We start from the raw sequence: 22,720 nt of genomic DNA on the forward strand, positions 1-22,720 counted from the left end.
TGATGTGACACGGATGCACACATGCGCCTCTGGGCTCACTTATCAGATGCTCATACTGGAATACTGGCACATCACTTTTCTTACCACTCAGACTTGTTTTCTTCAAATGTCAATTTTGACTCAGCTGTGCCAGCACCAGCCATTACTGGACTTTTCTCACCATCTACTATACACACAGCTGTACACTCAGCAAGATCCCCAACCTAAACGACAGAATAGATTGTTTGCCAATACCACCCATTACAACCCATATGGGTATGGTTTTGCGGTACAGAAAAAAAATAGCGCACACGTCATTATACATTCATGGAAAGAATTATTAGACAGCCCTTTTTCTTCAATTTTGTGTTAATTTTAACGCCTGGTACAACTAAAGGTTCATTTCTTTGGACAAATATCATGATAACAACAAATATAGCTCATTCTCAGTAGTGATTTCTTGATGGGAATGCTGTGTCAACTTTTGGTGAAACTTATGTTGTGAAAACATTGTACATTTTAGACAGCAAAAAAAAAGTTTTTAAAAAAATCACACCTGTGGTCAAAAAGGACCCCATGATATTAGACTGGTTTTAGGACATATAGAAAAAAATAGTAAAAACTTTTTTTTCCACCTTTAACGGCAACTCAAGACCAACACATTTATATATAATTTTCCTATTTTTTTCATTATTATTGGTCAGTTTTAGTCAAATTTACAAAATTAGGGCCTAATTTTCAAGTTTGAGTGTGTGATTGTGAGTGTGTGTTTGTGCGTCCTTGTGAGAAGATATGTACCTGTGAGTGTGTGTTTGTCTGAGTGTGTGTGTGTGTGTGTGTGTGTGTGTGTTTAAAATCTGATCACACACACACACACACACACACACACACACACACACACACACAAATTTCAATATTTCTATATTCATGGCATGATGAAAATTATTTTGGGTCAAAAAGGACCCCAGGACTACAGGAGGTTAAATGTAGATTTTGGATATTTTCTTTCAAACATAAAAAAAAATGACAGAACAAAAATAGCCCAAAATCTCTTCATTGATCAGTGTACGTCCTGTAGTGTCTCACCTTGAATTAATTGTAACTTGTCTATTTTATTGTTGATGTGGTGCAGAAATGGACTCGGACTGAACTCTACAGTCCTGCTCTAGCCTCCATCATTTTCATTCTCTCTCCATTCCTCTCAAGAGGTTTGCTATCTTATCTGTTTTGACTGCTGCACTATGAGCTTGCTTTCTCATAAATGATGATGTTTGACATTTTTAGCTCATGGATCGTAATGCTAAAATCTACCCTCTTGAATCCAGCTTGCAAAATATGGCTGATTAAAGCCGATGTCAGAGAAAATGATCCTTGTGAATTAGAGGCATGAAAACCTCAGAATGTAGTCATCTTGTGTCACGCATCAAATGTACAAAATATGGTAATGGTAGAAATTGCAGCTCTTTAGCAAATCTCATTTTTAAAGTTTAAAACCATCAATAATATTCTGTAAATTCTGTGCACACAACACCCAGCTGAATGCGGGAATACAGGAGGCTGCAGCTCTTTTTCTTTAAAGACTATAATATTTAGTCTTTTTTACAATCTGAGTAAAAGGAGTTACAACATATTTGTTTTATTAACTGCAGCAAAGTGCTTGTGATTGTATCTATAACATATGGCTGCACCAGCGGTTGACAGTCAATTCAGATTAGTGAACTGTGAGCGAACATCCAATACTGTATAATGGCAAAGCAGCCACCCACATGAGCACATCTGTTCTTTGCATAAATGTGGCTTAGTATTCTGTTAAAGAGAAACAATGCTCTGAAGGAATTGATCATTCAGGATCTGTATTAAAAGAGCAATAAACCCTGAAATAACCCTTAAATAACTGTATTGCTATCATCTACAGGGACCTGTTCTGCAGTCCACGCCTGTATCATAGAAGATTAATATAATTATTATTAATGTGTGGCTTTTACAGTTGATTGAATATGCAATATCTGCCCTTATGTTTCTTACACGCTTCAGAGGACTGAATGATTCTGGAACTTTCAAAAAAGTTAACACTTGAGTAATAATGCCAGGATTATTTTTAAAAAGTAAACTCTGACTATGTGAAATTACTATCTGATATTTTAGACAAACTTTTTCACTTCAACTTTTTCTTTATTTTAAATTGATTCTTTGTTCTTTAAAAAGTAAAATAAGACTCCTATATTTTCCCTAATTGGGACCCAAGATCGATTTTCATCTTCCATTTTTTCCATTATGTTTGACAACTGAATTGCTCTTCATTAAAAAAAACAACCTCTAGATTGATCCCATTACCATTCTTTTATTGACTGGGGTAAATCTGTATTTTTTAGCTTTCCAACAATTCTAGCATTACATACTGGATAAGTCAGACTGTCCACACAGTACTGACACGGAATAACGAGTGACAAAGTCTGTGTGTGGAAGAGGTGGGGTAGATGAATACGTCAAACCCAGGGCCTGGTTTTTCAAAAGTAATCTGCTCGGATTTTGGACAACAGATTGGATCAAATCTTGAAAATAGGTTCTTCAAAAGAAAAAACTGATTACGTAGTATGATTAGATCACGTAATCCAATCTTGGTTTTGATCCGGATCAAACTTTTAGTTTGGGGTTTTTTTTTTTAGAACTTTTTAGTAGGATTGGGATCACTTTGATCCAAAAACTCTTTTCTGATCCCATCAGAAGGGTCTATTCAGTGTGGATTTCAGGCCCAAAATATAATGAAACTTTAAAACTGTATCAAATAATACTATATTTGGATCAGCAGTATAGCCTACAAGATATCCTATTTATTCATAATGTTTTAATTTGATTTGTTCATCCATCAGGCTACAGTGATTGGGTGATACAGTGATTAGGCTATAATGTATTCAGCCTCTCAGTATAGGCCCACAGCAAAGAGTTTGGCCTCATAAAATAATCCACCAAACAGCTGTCAATATTGACCACAAATAATATCTTTAATTCTGTCACTAATTAATGTATATGCATCACAATCAAGTATATTTTTGTTTTGTTTTTAGAATATTTTTAGTGATGCATGCAATGATAAAACAGAATAACAAAACTTACTTTTATCTCTTCAAGATTAGACTACTGTAATGCCCTGATTAGCAAAGGAAACATCCGTAGGCTACAACAAATACAAAATGCCGCTGCCAGGCTTTTAACAGGTAAAAAGAGAAGTGACCATATCTCTCCAACCCTCCACTGGCTGCCTGTGAGTGTTAGAATTGATTTTAAGATTGTATTACTTGTTTTTAAAGCCCTGAATGGTCAGGCTCCTGCCTATATCCATGAGATGCTTTTTTACGAGCCTGAAAGCTGCCTGAGATCCGCCGGCACAGCTTTGCTTCTGGTCCCGAGGTCCCGTCTGATTACAAAAGGTGACCGGGCCTTCGCTATCCGCGCTCCAAGGCTGTGGAACTCGCTGCCCGGCGATCTCAGGCAGGCAAGCTCAGTGGCTTCTTTTAAATCTCTTCTAAAAACTCACTTTTATCGATTGACCTTCTCTAAATTTCCTTTTATTATGGTTGTATGATAACCTTGTTGTGAATGGTGATTTTAAATTCTACATTTTTTAAGTCCAATGTCATTTCTTTTTGTGGTTTTATTTTGTTGTTGTCAGTTTATTGTATTAGATATGTTTTATTTCTGTTGTACAGCACCTTGTAACTCATTTTTGAAAGGAGCTATATAAATAAAGTTATTATTATTATTATTATTATTATTATAGGATGACCTCCCACTCTCCATGAGGTTGGATAGGGCAGACAATCAGGCTGGAGCTGTTGCCACCGAATGATGGGAATGGGCTTTGAGAGTCTGATGTGACACGGATGATTAAGTAAAGTTAAGTTATGTAACAGACATACTTATTTTAACCCAAACCATAATCTTTCACTAAACCTAACCAAGGTATCACTGTATCACTTTTTAAATCAAAAACAAATCCAAATCAGAAAAAGTGTCTAACTTTTGTGTCTACATTGTGATTTCCTATCCTATTTGGGTGCTGGTTATCCAGATTTGGTGATCCTGAAAGTTTCTATTCTGATCAGATTGATCCAATCTGATGCTGCTTTGAAAAACCGTCTCAAAAGTAAAATGGATTACATGATCATGGAAAGCAAATAAAAAGGCTGACCAAATCTGGATCAATTTTATCCGGATTAAACCTTTTGAAAAACCGGGCCCAGGAGATAGCTGTGCAGGTCATACTTATTTTAAGTTAACTTGTAAGTTACAATATGTCATGCAACTTGGTCTCCTTCTATCTCATGTACATAACTACACCACATTCTTACAAACTTATATGATATATTTTTCCCTCAACCTAACCAAGTACTTTTGTTGACTAAAAATAACAAAACTGACTTAACAATGTGTTCAAAACTGAGACCGTTAGGTCTGAGGACATGTTGATGCCACCAGTAGGCATCGTTTAGGAAATGCTCCTGTCTGTCGTATTAGAGGGGAGAAAGAAATTATCTATGCGGTCGTAAGGATCGGAGGACCTGTTGAGATAATTTGATGACACACTGCAAAAAAAGAAAAGTTGGGTGAACTCAAAATTTCAAGGCAACAAACTTCGATAAAATTTTAAATTGGACAATTAAACTAAATATTTTAAGTTTTGTTTTTGAGTTTGCTCAACTCTGAATTTAGATTTTTGAACTTAAAATTTTACATTGTAATAACTTTTAATCCTTACTTCTGCTAACTTCTGCAATGTGCTGAATTGGCACGATTGTAACGCCGCTATGAAATGTCAGCTAATGTTCCGACCATAATTTTGAGTTAGCATTGATACGCTAATGGCTACTCTTGTAGCTGTAACAAGCAGCTCCGCTAGCATCAGTTAGCCGCTAGCTTTCGCTAATGACAGAATTTCACCGCTTTCCCGCATTTCACAACAGAGAAATAAGAGTTAGCAGAACTATTGTCCCTTGTTGTAAAGATATAACAACAACTCACAAACTTGAATTCGAGCATACAACCTGCTTCCTTTGTTGTGCTAACTTACATTATTGCCCTAAATGTCAATAATTTATATTTCCAAGTTTTACCAACTTAAATCACTGTTTTAGGCAAAAAAAACAAGTTGGCTTTTATGCAGTGCACACTTGTACAACAGTATGCCTTATTTACACATATTGACTTTGTGAATGCATGTATACAAATAAAAGGAAACGTAAAGAATAAAACTGTACTTTTTAAACTTATAGCTGTATTATATCTGTATTATTTTAATACTTTCACTACTGTAACCAGCCCCGGTTCTCAAGAGAAATTAATTCTGACAATTTACATAAACACTGGCAGCTTCCAGATGTCTTTGCTATAGTTACTAGAAGTGGTATTTTCTGGGTCCTTGAATGGGTCACAGAAAGGCTGATCAACAGAAAGCCAGTTTTGTGAAGGCGCCAGAGCTGATGGTAGAGGGCAGGCGCGGGACAGAGACGTTTATGTGTGCTGATGGAGAGCTGATGGGAGGTGTCATGGCCAATTGGGAGCAAAGGATGTTTGGAGGACGGAAGCGTCTCAGCCTGTCCATCTGTCTGACGATAGCTGACAATGTCCGACTCACCTGACGAGGGCACGGAGTCGTTGGGGAAGCTCAGGTCGTCCTCGGCTACCCAGGAGAAGCTCCAGTACCCTCTTGGAATGCCAGCAGCAGTCGTACCAGCCAATGGTTCACCTGGAAATAAAAAACAGCAAATCCACATGAGTATATGTCACAGAGATAAGAGACAATTCAAGAAACCCATTCACGGCATTCAATGATTACTTCTTGCTGTGTTTATTTGGGCTGCCATTGATTTGGCATCCATGCTGAGGTCCCATTTATTTGGTAGTCTAGTTTATGGCTTATGGCTCGACTTGCCTTTTCATAATTTGTCAATGTTATGTGATCTCACAGTTTGTCCTTGTTGCTTAAAATTTAGGAGAACACATCAGCATTGTATTGCAGATTAATGGCTGGAAAACTCACACATTGACAAAATGAACTTGGGTCATAGTAAAAAAACAAACATATGAATTGGTTATTGGATATCAATAGTCTGCATAATTACCTGGGGGACAAGTTTACCTGATTTTGTTTGACTCTGTCCTCACCTTCTAAACTCACACTAATTATCGCAAGATCGAAGTGGTCCGTTACTGTAAAGCAGATGCAACAACTTTCTCTCTTTACACTTCTGCACCCGCCTTCACACACTGCCATCACACACACACACACCACGCTATCTTTCTCACTTTGTCCTTAGTCCATGGATAATTAGAACACAGTCACAGACCAATACACCACTGCCCAGGAAGGAGACTCCTGCATAAATCCTGCAGTCATTTCAAATGAGCCTTAAAGAGCAATTAATCGTAAACGCTGCCTTTCATGGCACTGAACAGAGCACATTTTGATTTTGGCCAAAGAACATGCATGCTATTCATTCTCTCTTGGCATGGCTTCAACTTACATATACAGCATCTGACCTGAAGATGGTTCTTGTGTATACTTCAAGGCCCGCTCTCCATGACTCAAGGTCAAAATTCTCTTGGACAAATGCTACATTTCTAACACCATGTGTTGGCGTACAGTGAGAGATATAGTTTAATAGTTTTATTATCCAAGGATTTAAACTTTTATTTTCTACTCTCTGCAAGCAATTAACTTGTGAGTCTCTTGTTTCTTTTGCAACAGCAGACCACACATCTATGCTGACCTTTCTAAAATATGCAAATGCTCTAAGCAAGCCTATATGCACGATAAGCTGTGGATTTGTACAAGTGATAACATGTTAATTCTATATGTTAAATGCTTTAAATGTTCACTCAGCAGTTGTTGTGTTGCAGGTACCAAACAGCTAGATGCTTCCAGGTGAGAAGAAGAATGTTCATTTGAGTGAATGATTTACAAAACGATGGCTGTTTGAATTCTAATTAAGTAAACAGTGATGTGAAATGATATTGGAATGTTTACAGCTTGTTCTTTTATAGCCTTAATGGATTGGCTAAGCACAGAGTGACTTGTTAACAAGATGCAACAAGCACAATATTAATGTGTTTAGCTATTAAGCTATTTTAATTGGGTCAACAGGAGTTGATAATACAGATGTATTAGGCTATAAAAAATGACTTTACCCAAATAAATGAGAACAAAATAAAATGATTTATTACAGGGTCAAGAGACGTGCATCAATAACTGGCAAACTGAAGCATGAAAAATGTTCTGAAAATGAGTTCAAGTTCTCGTGGATGGATTACTGGGCCGGGGAAGAGACTTAAAATGATCACAAGGGAACATAAAACAGTTGCAGACAGACACAAACACACTCACAATGGCTAAAATTGGGCAAAGCAACCACAAAGAGACAAAAAATTACGTCAAAGAGACACACAGCAACTACCAAGACATGCAAAACAGCTGCAAAGACACACAACTACAAGTGAGCTCAAATTGACTTTAAAGGGACAAAAAACAAAAACAGAGAAAAAAATATATAATAATATGAAGACAAAACAACCACAAAGAGACACAAAGCAACCACAAAGTGACACAAAACAACTACAAAGAGAAACAAAATGCCTACAAAAAGGGGTAAAAAAAATCATCAGATGGAAAATAACTAATAAAACATACCAAAACAATTACAAAATCACACAAAACATAATCACAGATTTTCATCTGTGGCTGTTTTGCCCTTTTTCTTGTAACAATAACAAAAAAAAATCAAAATACAAAGTGGCACAAAACAACCACAAAGAGATGCAAAACGCCTCCAAAAAGAGGGGGAAACAGCAGATGAAAAATAACTTTAAAAAAAAAACCCAAAGTAATTAAAAAGTCACACAAAATAATCAGCAAAGCTGTGTAATGACTACAAAGAAACCAACAAGAAGAAAAATAGGCAAAACAACCATAAAGTGTGTGTCTTGCTCCTGTGTGGGCGAGATGGTGGGGTCTTTTGCATGTCTGTCCCCCGGGGCTCACTGTCTCATAATCTACCCATGACAGTACTGAGCAGCACGTTCCCTGGCCCGAAAAATAAGCTGTTTTTTATTTGACTCTTGGAAGGGCAGAGGGTCTTGAAATTAGACAAAAACAGTCCTGGGCCTGGACAAGTCTTTTGAATGTGGACATCACCAAGCTGTTGAGACGCCTCTTTTCACCATTGATGGCCAGAGGAGATTCTGGCCCATACAGCGAGCTATGTTTGGGGTCAACACTGTCGCTACAGGGGAAACTGGATGGCTGGATGGCCCTGATACTGCATGAGCTGGCAGGCTGCTGCTTGAGCTGACTGGCTGGTTGGCTGGCTGGTAGCTGTAGCTGCTGAGTAGCCACTGTGGGAGCTGATTGGCTGTTGTGAAACTGACTGACTGACAGCTTGGGGTCGACAAGCTGGCTGGCTAAAGCCTGATTTCCACCGGGCGCGTTACTGCAGCGTAACGTCAGCGTCGCGTATGACGTTGCAAATAGGTAACACTCTAATCAATGAGAGCATTTCCACCGGGCGCGTAGCGTAACGTTACTGCAGCGTCGCGTCAGCGTCTCTACGCGAGCATTAGGTAGGACTTCTATTTCTCCGCGAGACGCTGCCAAATCACGTGAATCTCAACAGAGCAGATCGCACCAGACAGGAAGTCCGACTCAGAATCAGCGTAAAACACTTCCGCCCCTTTCAAAATAAAACACAATACGCAGTTCATGCAGCCTAAAACTACTTCACATCAACATTATGTTATGACCGGGGCACCAGATCGGCAATCAATCAATCAAAGGGTCTCAGAGGATCGGCGACACGGAAGACAAGAGACTGATTGTTGAAGTGGAACATCATACAATCATTTATGACATAACATATTGTTTTTAAAAGGATAGATGGTCAGATCAACATATCTTTCACCTCAGAGAAGCAAAGTAAGTTGGTTTTTGTTGTTGTTTACTTTATACACACAGTTTATCCATAGACTGTATAAATAGAGTTTAATGTTTATCACGGGATCTTGCGGTCTCCCGTATGGTCAGGATTATCGCGTGATCTCATTATCTCGCGTGTGTATGGCCGGCTCGCTAAACTGACGTGCTGCTGCTGTAACGCGCCCGGTGTGAATTGACAGACGCAGCAAAAACGCTGTGGAGACGTGCTGCTGCTGTAACGCGTCCGGTGGAAATCCCCAGTAAGGAGAAGCATTTCTGGCTGTCTATGGGGCACGTTGGCAATATGTCCTAATATGGGCAGGTGTGGTGAAATTACTTCCTCTCTTGAGTGAGTAGAATGAATCAAAGAGCACGTCGATGTTCCTTTTTGTTTTCTTTATTATCAGACATCAAATTACACTGCCTCGGTATAGCCGGAGAACAACTTATCAGAACTTAAGGACTGCTACAAAAGAGGGGTCATTCAAAGCTTGTCTCTTGCCTACAAAATAGCAACGGGCACAGCCCCTTCTTATCTGAACTGCTTTGTTCAGGTCCACAAACCCTCCCGTCCACTACGCTCTTCGAGTGAAAGACGCCTGGCTCCTCCGCCGTTGAAGGCCTCTACGTCTCAAACCAGACTCTTCTCCTCTGTAGAGCCCCGGTGGTGGAACAAACTTCCAAACTCCATCCATTCTGCTGAGTCCTTCTCAATCTTTAAGAAGAGGCTGAAGACCAACTCTTTACTGAACACCTTCACTCTTGATCTACACTGACGACTATGACAAGTATCTCACTGACCGCTCTTGCGATCTAAAAGCACTTGTGTCCTAATCGAGTCAAACTTAACCCACGGCACTTACTCTTGCTATGTTTCTTGACTTCATCCTTGCTTGTGTTGTACTAACTCTAATTTGTATGTCGCTTTGGATAAAAGCGTCTGATAAATGACAATGTAGAATTGGAGGGTCCCATCTCCAATACAGTCTTTTTGTTCTCTGTCTCTCTCTGTGTCGGGGCGTATTTTACCTTTCTGCAAACCAGAATTGTGACGGCATACAGCTCAATGTATGGTGCACATGTTCGTACACATGCAGGCTTCAAGGTTAGACTTTTAAACCATAAAAGGATACAACTCATACTGTTTATATTATGCCCCCAAACGCCTCCAATATCTGCCATCATCTCAAAGTCCTATAGCTGTTACCTTAAAAGGAGTCTCTGGCTTGATGCTGGCTTTTATGCACTCAGTCAGAATGGGCCTAAACTTCAGCAAAAGTCTTATGATTAAAGTAACAAAATATACTACATAGGTCAAGAAGACTTGAGGCAGACATAAGCCTCAACATGAAGCTCTTTATTTATCGGTCAATTTATATTCCAAACCAACCTTGCACAAATTAAATATTTAAACTTTGATTTATAAGCAGTCAAAATGAGTCTCAGGGTGCATTAGCTCACCCTCACATCATAGGGAGAACAGACTTTTAAAGGGAGCTTGGAGTTGAACCATCTTTGCATTAAAAGGAGCCTGTAAAGGAGGTTCAGGTGTCTGAGCAGGATGTGTCTCCTGGTGATGCTATTTTGGACATCTGCAACTGGGGGGAGGCACCAGGGCAGACACAGAACATGCTGGAGGGATTATACAACACACTGTGTCTTGGCTGGCCTGGAAACATCTCAGAAGGCCCCAGAAAGAGGTAAGGGATCCTGCTGGAAAGGAGGACGTCTAGGTTACCTTGCTTTGCTTACTAGACACAGAGCGGAAAACAGATTTGCATCTAAATTGGATTCGTGTGATGATGTCTTGCTCTTAAAGTGAAATAAAAATTGAATTCCTTTTTTGGAATCAGGAATATCATTAAAGTCTGCTTAAGTCCACGTACAGGAAATGCCAGAGTGCACATGGGTCTTCACTTTGGAGTCCGCTGTTCACTTCCCATGTAGAACGAAAAGTTAACGTTATTTATACTTACATACATAAGTTTAGCCTATTTTTTTTAACCCAGACCAGAATCTTTTACTAAATTTAACCAAGATTTTTTTGTTGCTAAACTTGACCAAGAAGTCCCACTTAACAATGTTAACCATGTGATTAAAACTGTCAATAAAAGACAAGGACAAACAAAACAGGACTTTCATCCTTTGGGAAACCAAAATAAAATTCCTGGTTAACTGATTTAAACTTTAGTTAAGTAAAGTTAAGTATTTTACTAAACCTAACCAAGTAGCCTAGCTTTATTTCAATTAACAAGAGTTAAAGATATTTTTAAAACTGACAAAAGGTCACACAAACCAGTTCAAAATATGAACCTTTTCTAACAATAGTCTAATCAGAATATTGTATGTATATACAAAGCTAAACAAGATTTTCTCTAACTATTGTGTGGTCAACTAAGTGCAAGCTGCAACTAATCGAAATATATCATAAGATTGGAATTTCCTCTGATAGGACCGAAATAAGGATTTTCAGACTTTTTTCATACCAAAATGATATAAGGAAATGCCTATTGAATATTAAGTCGACTGGTTCTTTTATTTATCTTATTACTTAGACGGGGCAGATGAATGCATTTGTATAGAGTCATATATACTATATATATATATATAGGCTATATGTTTATATGTACATCTGTATAATGGTGTATGTGAGTATGTCAAGTCAAGTCAAAGTTTATTTATAGAGCACATTTAAAAACAACCTCAGTTGACCAAAGTGCTGTACAGTTATTAAAATACAATAAAAATCAAACACAAATATAATAATAAATAAAAACAATGAAAACAATAAAATGCTAAAAACAATAAAAGAATAAAATAGCAATAAAAACTCAATCCAAAAACAGAGTTAGAGAGTATGTTTATGTATATATGCATCTAGCCTATGTTGTTGTTTGTGTTGTTATGTTGTTTATTTTTTTTGGTTTGAAAAGAAGGATTAATAAATGTCATAGCATGGTGTGCAGATTATGTTTAGACAGTTGAATCCAATTTAATCATCAAACCACAGCTCATTTGGGTGTGTGGTGACAATTTCATAAATAAATAAAAGGAGAGGTTAATTTGTCTCGCCGATGAACCTGAGCTCATTTTGTGGAAAGTTTAATAAGGCAGGTGCATCTTTGTCTTTCATTAATGATGTATTTATTTGTTCAGAAAAAAAATTGTATGTCAACACAATGTTACATACAATTTTTTTCCCTTGTGCCTTTAATAATTTATCCATTTCTCTGTTTGGTGGCAATTAAAATGCTCTCTGTAATGATGCTGTTCAAAATGTACTCATGTAAAACATTATTTCTGGCAAGCCTGTCACCCACACAAGTATGTGCATAACAAACACATACACTCCTGTGCACACAATCACTCATCCATGTACAATTCAGCACCACAGAGTGAGAGTTAACTCAGCTCAGTGAACAGTCTAATTCTGTCCCACCCACATTCCACAATCCTTCAAATGCTTAGTGGATTTATCAATGAGGCTTGACTCAACCTGTCACTTAAACATGGCTGAGCAGGAACATACATCTCTCTCAGTTTTGTCTCTTTTTGACTCTCAAATGTCCACGTCCTCATGTTTTGTTTTAGTGAGACTGAAGTGGATAGTTTTTTGAAAAATCTTCAAAAAAATATGGGTCACTAAAGCACAAGGGAGAAACGCACACAGCTCTCAAGGTAGGAGAGGAACGATTTTGAGAGGATGGCAGTATACATGATGTATGTGGTGCTCGTGGGCTTTGTTTTACGCTGGTGCAATGATCCAGAAATGAAGCCAATTACCCATGAAAAGTGGTGGGAGGGCAAATGGACAGGTAGCGGATCTGTAGGTCTGAGCAAGACCTGGCAGCTAGTGTGGTCTTCACTGGAAATGGATGGTTTCTGAAATGTTTGCAGCAAAAGTATAATATATAGTTCAGAATTTTAAAGTGGAGTTCTTATCCATAGTTACTCTATTATCTACAGCAGAGGGCAGCCGACACACCCCACAGACACAGAGGCTAAGAAATGTATCACTAAGAAGGAAGGCCGCCGTAAAAAAAACAACCTATTTTAGCCATTAAAAAAAATCCACCAACAGAAAAAAAACCCTCAAAAGTTGATAAAGTCAGTTGAGTGTGTGCTATTAGCAGCGGTGGTTCTAGACCAATTTTACTGTGGGGGCCAAGGAGGGGCCAGTGTTTAATCAGAGAGGCACATTAAAAAACGTCAAAAATGATATTTAAGCATTCAAAACCTTTATTTTAGCTAAAAGTCTCATATTTGGAAGAACTACATTGATTGAAGCAATGAGACTTACCAACATTAACAGTTATTTTTGTATGACAATGACATTTCTCATTTTTGTGTACAATTGTACCCAGTCTGTACCCAGACTCCGTTGACAAAATCAGTTATTTTACCTTGCAGAACAGGGGGGTTGTTGGTCTACAGCTGCGCTGACCGGTTAGTTTGTTTGTGTTATTTTGTGACTTGTGTTTTAGAGGAATAGTTTGGATCGAGGCAGTTGCTGATCAGCAACTCCTGTGTTTTGAGAGGAAAAATTATTGTTTTGTCAATAGAGTCTGGTGGCTTTACAGTGAGCATAACATCTTAAGTCCTCACATGTACTTAAACTTAGGGTGGCCTGATGACATATGTTCTTAATATAGCTTAAAACTGACTTAAACGGACATTTGGTTGCCCCTGTCCAAACTCAGTTCTCCTGTGTGCTTCTCTAACCTGGGGGCATCTCATCTAATGTAGACAATACACTGACTATGAATGAGAACCTCATACAACCCCATTTTTAAAAACAAATCTGAAATATCCCTTTAAATAGACGTTTCTAATATGTATGCTTATGAGCCATGCTGGGGTGAGAAGATCAAGCTGAACACTTTTGGAAATGTAATGTAACACAGTTGGAGTATCAAGCCATTAGAGCTAATTAAAAGGCAAATGAGAAAGCCATTCGTTTGCGCTGTTGGATTTTCATACTCCTTGGCCTTCTGCATCACAATTGTCCTCTTCTTCTTGCCCCTTAATTAAAGATTTACCTTGGGATACATACATTACTGCCTAAATAAATTGATTACCTGTCCGGTGCAGTGACGCGTCATTAAATGCTCGTCAAAGTCTGCCAGCACCACATCAGGCAGCTGAGGCCTGGAATTGGCTGCTCTATGCCTGCTACAAAAGACCGCATTGATTTCCATCAGAGAAGCCCTCATGTCCACTAAGCACTCCGACTTTCATTAAGACCTTCACAGAATTCCACACACGTTGCCAACCCCAAAATGCATGTGTGTGTGCGTACACAGTCCTCCTCACACCGATCACACTTCTCACTGGAGACATCTACCAACAGAGCCAAGTCGGTAACCACTTCTCCAATTAACAGTCTTTGAACAAGTGTGTGGTGACAGTAAATAATTCATAAACGTCTCATCTGCATTAATAGAGGTGTCAAGTTTTCCTAATTCTTAAGTCTCATTCTAACAACCGGCATCCAAGGTTAAACAGGGTTAAATAGAGGAGGCAAGTGCTCATATTAATGTGCCACCTACTGCGCTTGTTGTTAGCTCTAAGAGGGGGATAAGTTGTTTCTAAGAGGCTTTCTGCATTTGTCATAAGATGTTGGTGAATATTTCAAGCATAAACCCCGTCTTGTAAACAAGCTGGGATTTGATTCAACTGTAGGATGCAGCTTATTAACTCAGAGAGCCGCCTGTAAACCTTGACTCAAGGCCTCCAACAGGGCAACCTCTTCTCTGCAGGAAGAGGCCCTTCCCTTCAAAATCACTTCTCCCTCTTGGATAGTGCACTTTGAAATTTTAAAGCAAGACGACAACATGGATTACAACTCGCACATTGAAAAAATGGTTGATATAATGTTACAATTCTGGGGAGATTTGGAATTAAAACTTAAAAAGACAAATTTGATTAAGTCGAATGAAGTACACTATGCTTTAACATCTGACACCTGTGGGAGAGCCAGTGCTCCTGGACGACTTTCTGTCTTTTAGAGGCTAATTCACAAAACTACACTGGAGATGCTGGCATCATATAAAACTGGGATAGCTACAGAATCCATCAGTTTCAACCAACATGTCAAGATATTTCTTGGGAAGGGGACAAAATAATGCCCTATAGTTAGGCTTGACTTTGGCAAAGGAAAACTAGCATTTTCAAAGGTGTCCCTCAACCCCTCACCTCAAGATAAATGGATAAAAATAATCCATGAAGGGTTTTTTTGCATGTATTTTTGCAAATTTTCTATGTTTGCCTGTATTTTAATATCATTGCATACTAAACAGGATCCCTAAACAGTATTGGAATTGCGTAAATGTGGTATGACTGGAAAGCGGAGACCCTTGTGAATTAAATGAGCTGCATTTTTTTTAATTTATGATGATGTTACTCTCCAAACCAGTTTCGTTTTAGTGAGAGCATTTTCTAAACTTGACTTTACTATTTTTAAAAAATGAGCTGCTGTGACCTCTAGAACACGACCTCTTGAGACTTTACAACCACAAACTAGAGACCTAAAGCATTCAGAGGAAAGAATTGCACGTTTTTGATACCAAATCACAGCATAGATATTTCTATTGAGGTCAACAAGGTCTTGCTTTTGTAAAGTGGTATTTTGGAAGGATTTAAAAAAAAAAACTTGAGTGGTAAAAAATGGTAAGCTGTAACACCAAATCTGCAGAACATTTTTTTTATTTCTTAAAGATTTATGACTAGAAACTCTTGACACATTTTACCTTTTATCTACCCCTAAATACCTCCCACCTCACTCCCCATGCACTCGAAAAAGACCAAAATGTCTCTTTGTCGGTCTCAGGGGGTTAAATGTTCACTTCTAGCTGAACAGAGGTCATAAATAGTAACACATGAACTATTAGCTGTTTGCTTTGGATTTTCAACATGCAGATTCAGTAGATGAGCTGCTAATGCAGTTAACCTCGCAATGAGCAGAGACAGTTTAACAACATGATGAAACATGCGATGGCAAACACCAATGCTTGCAACACCATCACAGGAATACCTTCTGACAGCACTTAAGATGCTCCCCTAAGTAATGCATGTTCATTTGACATGTGTACCCGGAATATAGAGTAAGATCAAGCACTGTTTTGTCTCTCAAGGCGAACACCAAAATATTTTTTCAAAAGAAATGGATCATAAGGCTTCAGTCTGAAAGCATTATCCAGGGTAAGAAAGGGCTGCGCAGTGACAATGAAGATGTCAACTGGGCTTCACTGATGCTCATTAAAGAAAATGATTTTGCTGTTTTACACTGATGCCTTTTTCTTTGATGCGTTGCTTCACCAGTTGTGCTCTCAAACATACAGCAACACCTATTAACATAGCAGGCGGCCCAGTGTTCACAAATAATGCATTAAAATGACTCCACAGATACAGAGGGACATCAAAGTTGCAGAAAAAAGTTTCCAGTCTTATTTGCAGGCTGCAGTGTTTCTGATATAATGATAGAAAACTTAATGAATTATGTAAGATCATTGTTTATTGTGAATGGCCCATTGTGAGCTCCTAAGTTTCCGATAGAAATGCAAAAAGAAAGTTCAGAAAGTTCGGGCTCCAACACCACCACAGAGGCAAGACGTCTAATGACACACAGAGTCCTACTCACAGCATGCTCAGATTTCTTCTTCACCCAGTAATGAAGGTAGCTTCTACCAGACCTTTTTATCTGTGCTGAGATATGCCAATGTGAGAGTTGTGAACAATGAAAAGTTATAGGTAATGCTTTATATTAAGGTCCTTGTAATAACCATTAATTAACAAGTAATAAGACCCTTGTAAGTCCTTACAAGATGCTTGTTAACATTATTGTGTGTTTATAAGCTTATATAAGTGTTAATAATGGCATTACAAACACCCATGACCCACCCATTATGTCTTTGCCATGCCTTTATTAATCTTATTTTGTTTGCTTATTGATATTAAAATATACTTTATTGCTCATCTTTTATAAGTTAACTACCGGATCTAAAGCGAGAACAATGCCTTATTACTTGTTAATTAATGGTTATTAAGGACCTTATTATAAAGCGTTTATTCGGCCCACAGCTCATGAAGGACATTTAGGTATATACGCTACTTCTCCACAGAGAAGGTCAATGGACTATACTTTTTAGTATAGTGACCAGTCAAATAGCTTTTACGCTACAAATCAGCATTCATCCGTTCATACACAGGTGGCCGAGGCTACCCCTACATGTTGCCAGCTGCCTTCTTGCCAATGAACACATTCATAATCATAGAAAAGACACAGAATCTGAAGCAATTTGGGGGTTCAGTATCTTGCCTAAGGATACATGGACATGTAGACTACCAGTCAGGGCCAAACACCTGACCTCTGGATCAGTGGGCGGCCGCTCTACCAACTGAGCCATACAGCCGCCCAGAGATGTGAACTTGAGTCACTGTACTCGCGTTTCCACCAACAAATATATATATATATATATGCGCATATTTAAGATTTGCAAGAGAAAAGCTAGATGGAAACACTCGATAAAACTGGTCGAAATGCACATACAAGTATTTCAGCTTGCTTGAGGTGGTTAACAACCAATTTTTGTTTTTTTTTCTCTCTTGTGCAATCGTCAATCGTTTACTGGTCGGATTAGCCTACAGCAATACATTAGATTACATTACATTTATGCAGCTTTGTGTATTTGCTCTGAACCAGTTGATAGAAATATCCCTAATTTGCAACTTTAATGCAAAATTTCAAGATATTGCTTCAAAATTCTCTTTGACGTTAATGGAAAACACGGCTTGTGACTTGGACTAAACTCAACTAGAGTCGGTGGTTGCAAGTTGACAGAAAATAAATGATTTGGGACTAAACTTGGACCTGGAAGTTGAAGACTCAAGACTTGACTTAAGACATAATGACTCAAATTACTTATCTGTGTTCATTTTACTTTTTCAGTTACACATTACCTGTACATGAGTAAACATTGGGAACGGCGTTGTCATGACTGGAAGACTACCTTGTCAGTCGCGAAATTATGTGATGGTCTATTCATCATAACATCAACAAATGTTTAATGTTTCCACTTCATCTATAGCCGTCATCCTTGCCTTATCTAATGACTTGAATTCACATAACCAGTGACATGACTTGGGCAACACAGGCTTACATAACAACTATTTAAACTCTTTTCTACATGGAAAGTGTTAGTCGTACTGACTGGGTGGCCTCCGCTTCCATACATACATTCAACCTCCACAGTGATAGCTCATGCTGGGTCTACATACAGTTACATTTTAATCGTAATGCCTGATAAACAAAGTGCCTCTTGGGAGACTTGGGGTGAAATATACTCCTGGAACCTGCTGTTTGAGCCATATCAAAAATTACAGAGCTCATCGAGTCTTTCCTTGACTTCAAAGTGTTTGACCGTGATGTCGGAGTGTTTGTTTTGTTACATCATCAAAGCTCACCGAGCAAGATCTGCATCAGCCTTTCTCAGTGACTGCATTGATTAGTTTTGTAGCTCCTTTATTACCCAGAAGACAACTAACAGGTAAGTGTGTGTGAGTGTAATGAACTGGCTAGTTTGATATGTCATGCACATACAGTATGAATCATTCATCAAAGGGAACATTTCAAAGTCAACTCTGTGCACAAAAGGCTATAATCACAAAGGTGAAATGACTGCAGTTTCCCATGGACTGCACTGACATAAATATCAGAATGAGAATGAAAATAACAATATGAAGTTAAAATTACAGACGCGGGCAGTGGAACAGTGTACTTTGAGCTTGTGTTTTATGCATGCTGATACTGATGTAACTATAACAGCACTGCAGAACAATGTACTCCTTCTCTGCTCTTTGCTCTGAGCTAGCTGTTGCACATGGAGTGCTCCTTATTCCTCACTGCAGAGTTTTTTGCAAATCTCCTGGCAACCAAATGTAGGAATGAACTGTGAGCAAAACACACACACGCACATAACAAGCTCCTGGATGAGACATAGAAATATGCTATCTGATATGTCTTCTTCCAACATTACCAAAAGGGGAGACAAAAGTATCTTCCTCTGTCTGTCTTTAGAGGGCTCTGTTCCTGTAAACTATATGAAACAGCCAACATGTCCCCAGTCAGCTAAGTAGAATTTGAACTAGGATCCCCTTGCGTTAATGGTCGCTCCTTATACTACATCACTTCCTCCTTTGCTCATGTAATTACAGCGATGAGAAGTAATTTCTTTAGAAGATCACTAGAAATATGTTTATCATAGAAAGAAACTGTAAAAACAGCCATTGTCGTCTGAAGTTTTCTTTCTGACAGAATCTGAACAGATGATCAGCTACTTTTCTGTTAGAAAAAGTAGCCAAAATAAAGATTATATATATGATATTTATGGCAAAAATCAACTTATTTTGCATTTTTCAATTAAAAGGTCACCATAAACAAAACGTTTGGAATAACTAGATCCTGTCAATGACATTAAATTATACTAGGAAGCCATGATTGTTTCTGCTGAGAAGAACGTTCACGTGACAAATATTCAGTGAAAAATCGGACAGAACTGCAAGCTGCTTACACAGAGCCGAGAAGAGGGGACAGGAGAGGTTGCATGTAGAGGTTTAAAAAATACAAATAGTTCAATATGTATAGCATGTGGAGACCCATTTTTGGCACTTGGAAACGTGTTGTATATTAAAATTCTATTTTATTCCTATTTATCCCAAAGTAATTTTAACTGTTATTCTGCACAAAAGACATTTCTGTCTGCAAGACAAACTACTATGACTGAGTGTGTGGACTGTGGACTAGCTTACTCACGCTTGAAGGGTGATATCCAGCATTCAGTGTTTTCGGAAACGGGGAGCAGATCATATTTGGACTGTGGAGGAGCGAGAGGGATCTGACGACACTGACTACACGCCTCTCTACACCGGAAATCGGACTGAGCAAAGTCGCTGCTAATTCATGTTAGCATTAACTGTAGGATTAACTGGGATGCTCATTTTGGCTAGCAAAAAGCAAAATGAAGAAAGAAAAAGAAAAATGAACAGTTACTCCTTGGAGTGTCTATTAGAACAACAAAATGCTGAAAAATACATTTTTAATGAACAAAATGTTTAAAAAAAATACTGTCATTAAGTGAAGATATAGTGTGAAAGGCTCAAAGTTATGAGACCAAAGGACCAAACCAGTAAACCTTCTTCTTCTGAGGTAATAAATCAAGTGAGAGCTTTTCTCATTTTGTATTGAAATAAATGGACCGAAATGCTTCTGCAACCTTCGTCAGTGCCCCCTGTTGGAATTTTCGGTAGAATGCAGCTTAAGGCACTCTCTGGTTTGCCTCACCGCTCAGACCCGGAGGTTGTCGCCTGTTCCACACCTGTGACTGACATTTTACACCTCACACACGCACACACCTCTCGCCCTCCCTCTTCTTCTCCCCCACAAGGATTCCCATGAGAGCTCCCCCGACAGGTTGCTCCAGTCACTGAATCATTCATATTCCTCCCAGGAATATTTATTTTGTTTATTATTGTTATTCTATTTTTATTGTTAGTAGTAGTAGTATTAGGTTATATGGATAGTATAAAATGTACTATGATATATTTTATTGAATGTCTTGTCTTGGGTTTTTTTGTGAGGACCCCAGGAAGAGTAGTTGTTACTGAGGTAATAATTAATAGGGATCCTAAATAAAAAAATAAAGGCAATACATGTGAAACCTTTGCCACCATCAACCAACTTTACTCTCATAAAAGCGACTTGTTTACCCTCTTCAATAACCACCATCTTTTCCCATCATAAACCCAAAAGACCACGTGAAATACAACTGCCCTCTGCTGTCAATCACAACAATATCATACATACATATCAATTGTGTGATGCTATTAATATATATATATAATGGTGGTTCAAAGCTAGGAGTTGCAACAGGCTCCATACAATGTTCTCTAAGCTCATTATCAATCATGAAACAGTTATATAACCTTAGTTTCCACTATACACCTACAGTCCAACCATAACTTGCCACGCTGCTGTGAATACAGGTAACAGGAATAGGACCCAAATGCAGATAAAGCAGGTAGATAAGATCAGTTCTGGGATTTATTGGCATTATATAGGCTTACTGGCAGGTACAGATAAGCAGGCAGGCATAAGTAGGAGGGCAGGGAGGCACAGGTAAAGGGGCAGAGTAACAGAAGTTCAAAAGCAAAAAAAAAAAACAGAAAGTCTGAGGGCATTTGGTGGATGGATGGAAAATGGCAATGAAGGGGCCTGGGGAATAGGAAATGTGGCTGGAGAGAAGGGACAGAGAGACAGAAAGTGACACTTACATTATGATAAAAAAAAAAGGTTCATGTTCACTCATGCAGAAAGTAAGCCTGTGCAGAGGGCAAAAGTGCAAGCTTCTTCTTAACTAGAAATAAATGCACATCCAAAGATTGTGACGTCTTGGCAGGATTTCTCACTATAACAATAATGAATATTGGAATTACAGCCACAAAAACAAGACCCGCTTATAATATAATAATAATTATTATCTCTTCATTTGTACCAGAGGGACAGTGGCTCATGTACTTATATCTTTCTAAGATTCTTTGATAAGAAAAGGTGTTTTTAAGAAGTTCCTAATAAGCAGAAACATTCATCCAATACACATAAAAGGGCCTGAGACTGCACAAAAATTGTATAGAAAAGTGTAAGCATCAAATCAAGAATGTCCTATTGAAAGTCTAAAAAGGCTAAAGCACTAGACTCCAAGCGTAAAGAACAACTTGAATAGGTCTTAAGTGGAGGTACTTCTGCAGGAAGTGAATGCCAAACGATCCATCATATATATTTAGCACCATCAGTAGTCGATATAAATAACACACAAATCAGGTTTATGCAGTGCCATAATAGCTCACCGGATCACAGAATGAAAACCCTGTGTACTGAGGAAAGCCGTACAAAATGTAACCAATTTTTCTTAAGGAACACTGACAAGTTCTTCCGTTCTGGAAACTGCTGAGAAAACCAACAAGATCTCCAATCTAAACGACAGAATAGACCATTTGTCATATAAAACCTCATATATGAGCATTTGTCAAATTGAGCGTTTTGCAAATCACAGTAAAGGGAAGCGCTTTTCCTGGTAAAAAAAATAATACAATAAATAGCACTCACGTAATTTTACATATACGTACAGTTTGTGGTATCAAAAAAAGGCTGCAAATTCTGTGAATTTAGGCTACAAAACCACTGACCTAATAAATGCAATCGCTGGAAGTGAAGTAGTTACAAGGGTGACGTAAACCATGGAAGTGATGTAAAAATTGTAAGTTACTTCAAAGAAAAATGTGATTCACAAACTGTGAGCCACGTTAGTGACATAAACAATGGAAGTTACGCAAACAACGGAAGTTACACATTCAACGGAAGTTGCGCAAACAATGGAAGTTGCACAAACAACGGAAGTTACGCAAACAACGGAAGTTACGCAAACAACGGAAGTTACGCAAACAACGGAAGTTACATAAACCATGATAGTAACGTAAACAAAGAAAGTTACACAAACAACGCAAACAACGAAAGTTACGCAAACAACGAAAGTTACACAAACAACGAAAGTTACACAAACAACGACAGTTACGCAAACAACTAAAGTTACGTAAGCAACGAAAGTTACACAAACAACAGAGGTTATGCAAACAACGGAAGTTACTTACAACGGAAGTTACGCAAACAACGAAAGTTACACAAAACACCAAAGTTACGTAAATAACAAAAGTTACACAAACAAC

At 38.3% G+C, this 22,720-nt stretch overlaps 1 protein-coding gene across 1 annotated transcript in view; it reads right to left on the minus strand.

The window, feature by feature from the left end:
* Nucleotides 1–22,720, minus strand: part of alk (ALK receptor tyrosine kinase) — a 507,772-nt gene that overhangs the window by 311,617 nt on the left and 173,435 nt on the right. Inside the window, exon 2 of the mRNA XM_059352649.1 lies at nucleotides 5,612–5,722. Coding sequence (XP_059208632.1) covers nucleotides 5,612–5,722 — 111 coding nt within the window. The remainder of the gene's footprint in view (nucleotides 1–5,611; nucleotides 5,723–22,720) is intronic.

This window comes from Centropristis striata, chromosome 16 (genome assembly GCF_030273125.1).
Source record: "Centropristis striata isolate RG_2023a ecotype Rhode Island chromosome 16, C.striata_1.0, whole genome shotgun sequence".
In the NCBI taxonomy this organism is placed as follows: Eukaryota; Metazoa; Chordata; class Actinopteri; order Perciformes; family Serranidae; genus Centropristis; species Centropristis striata.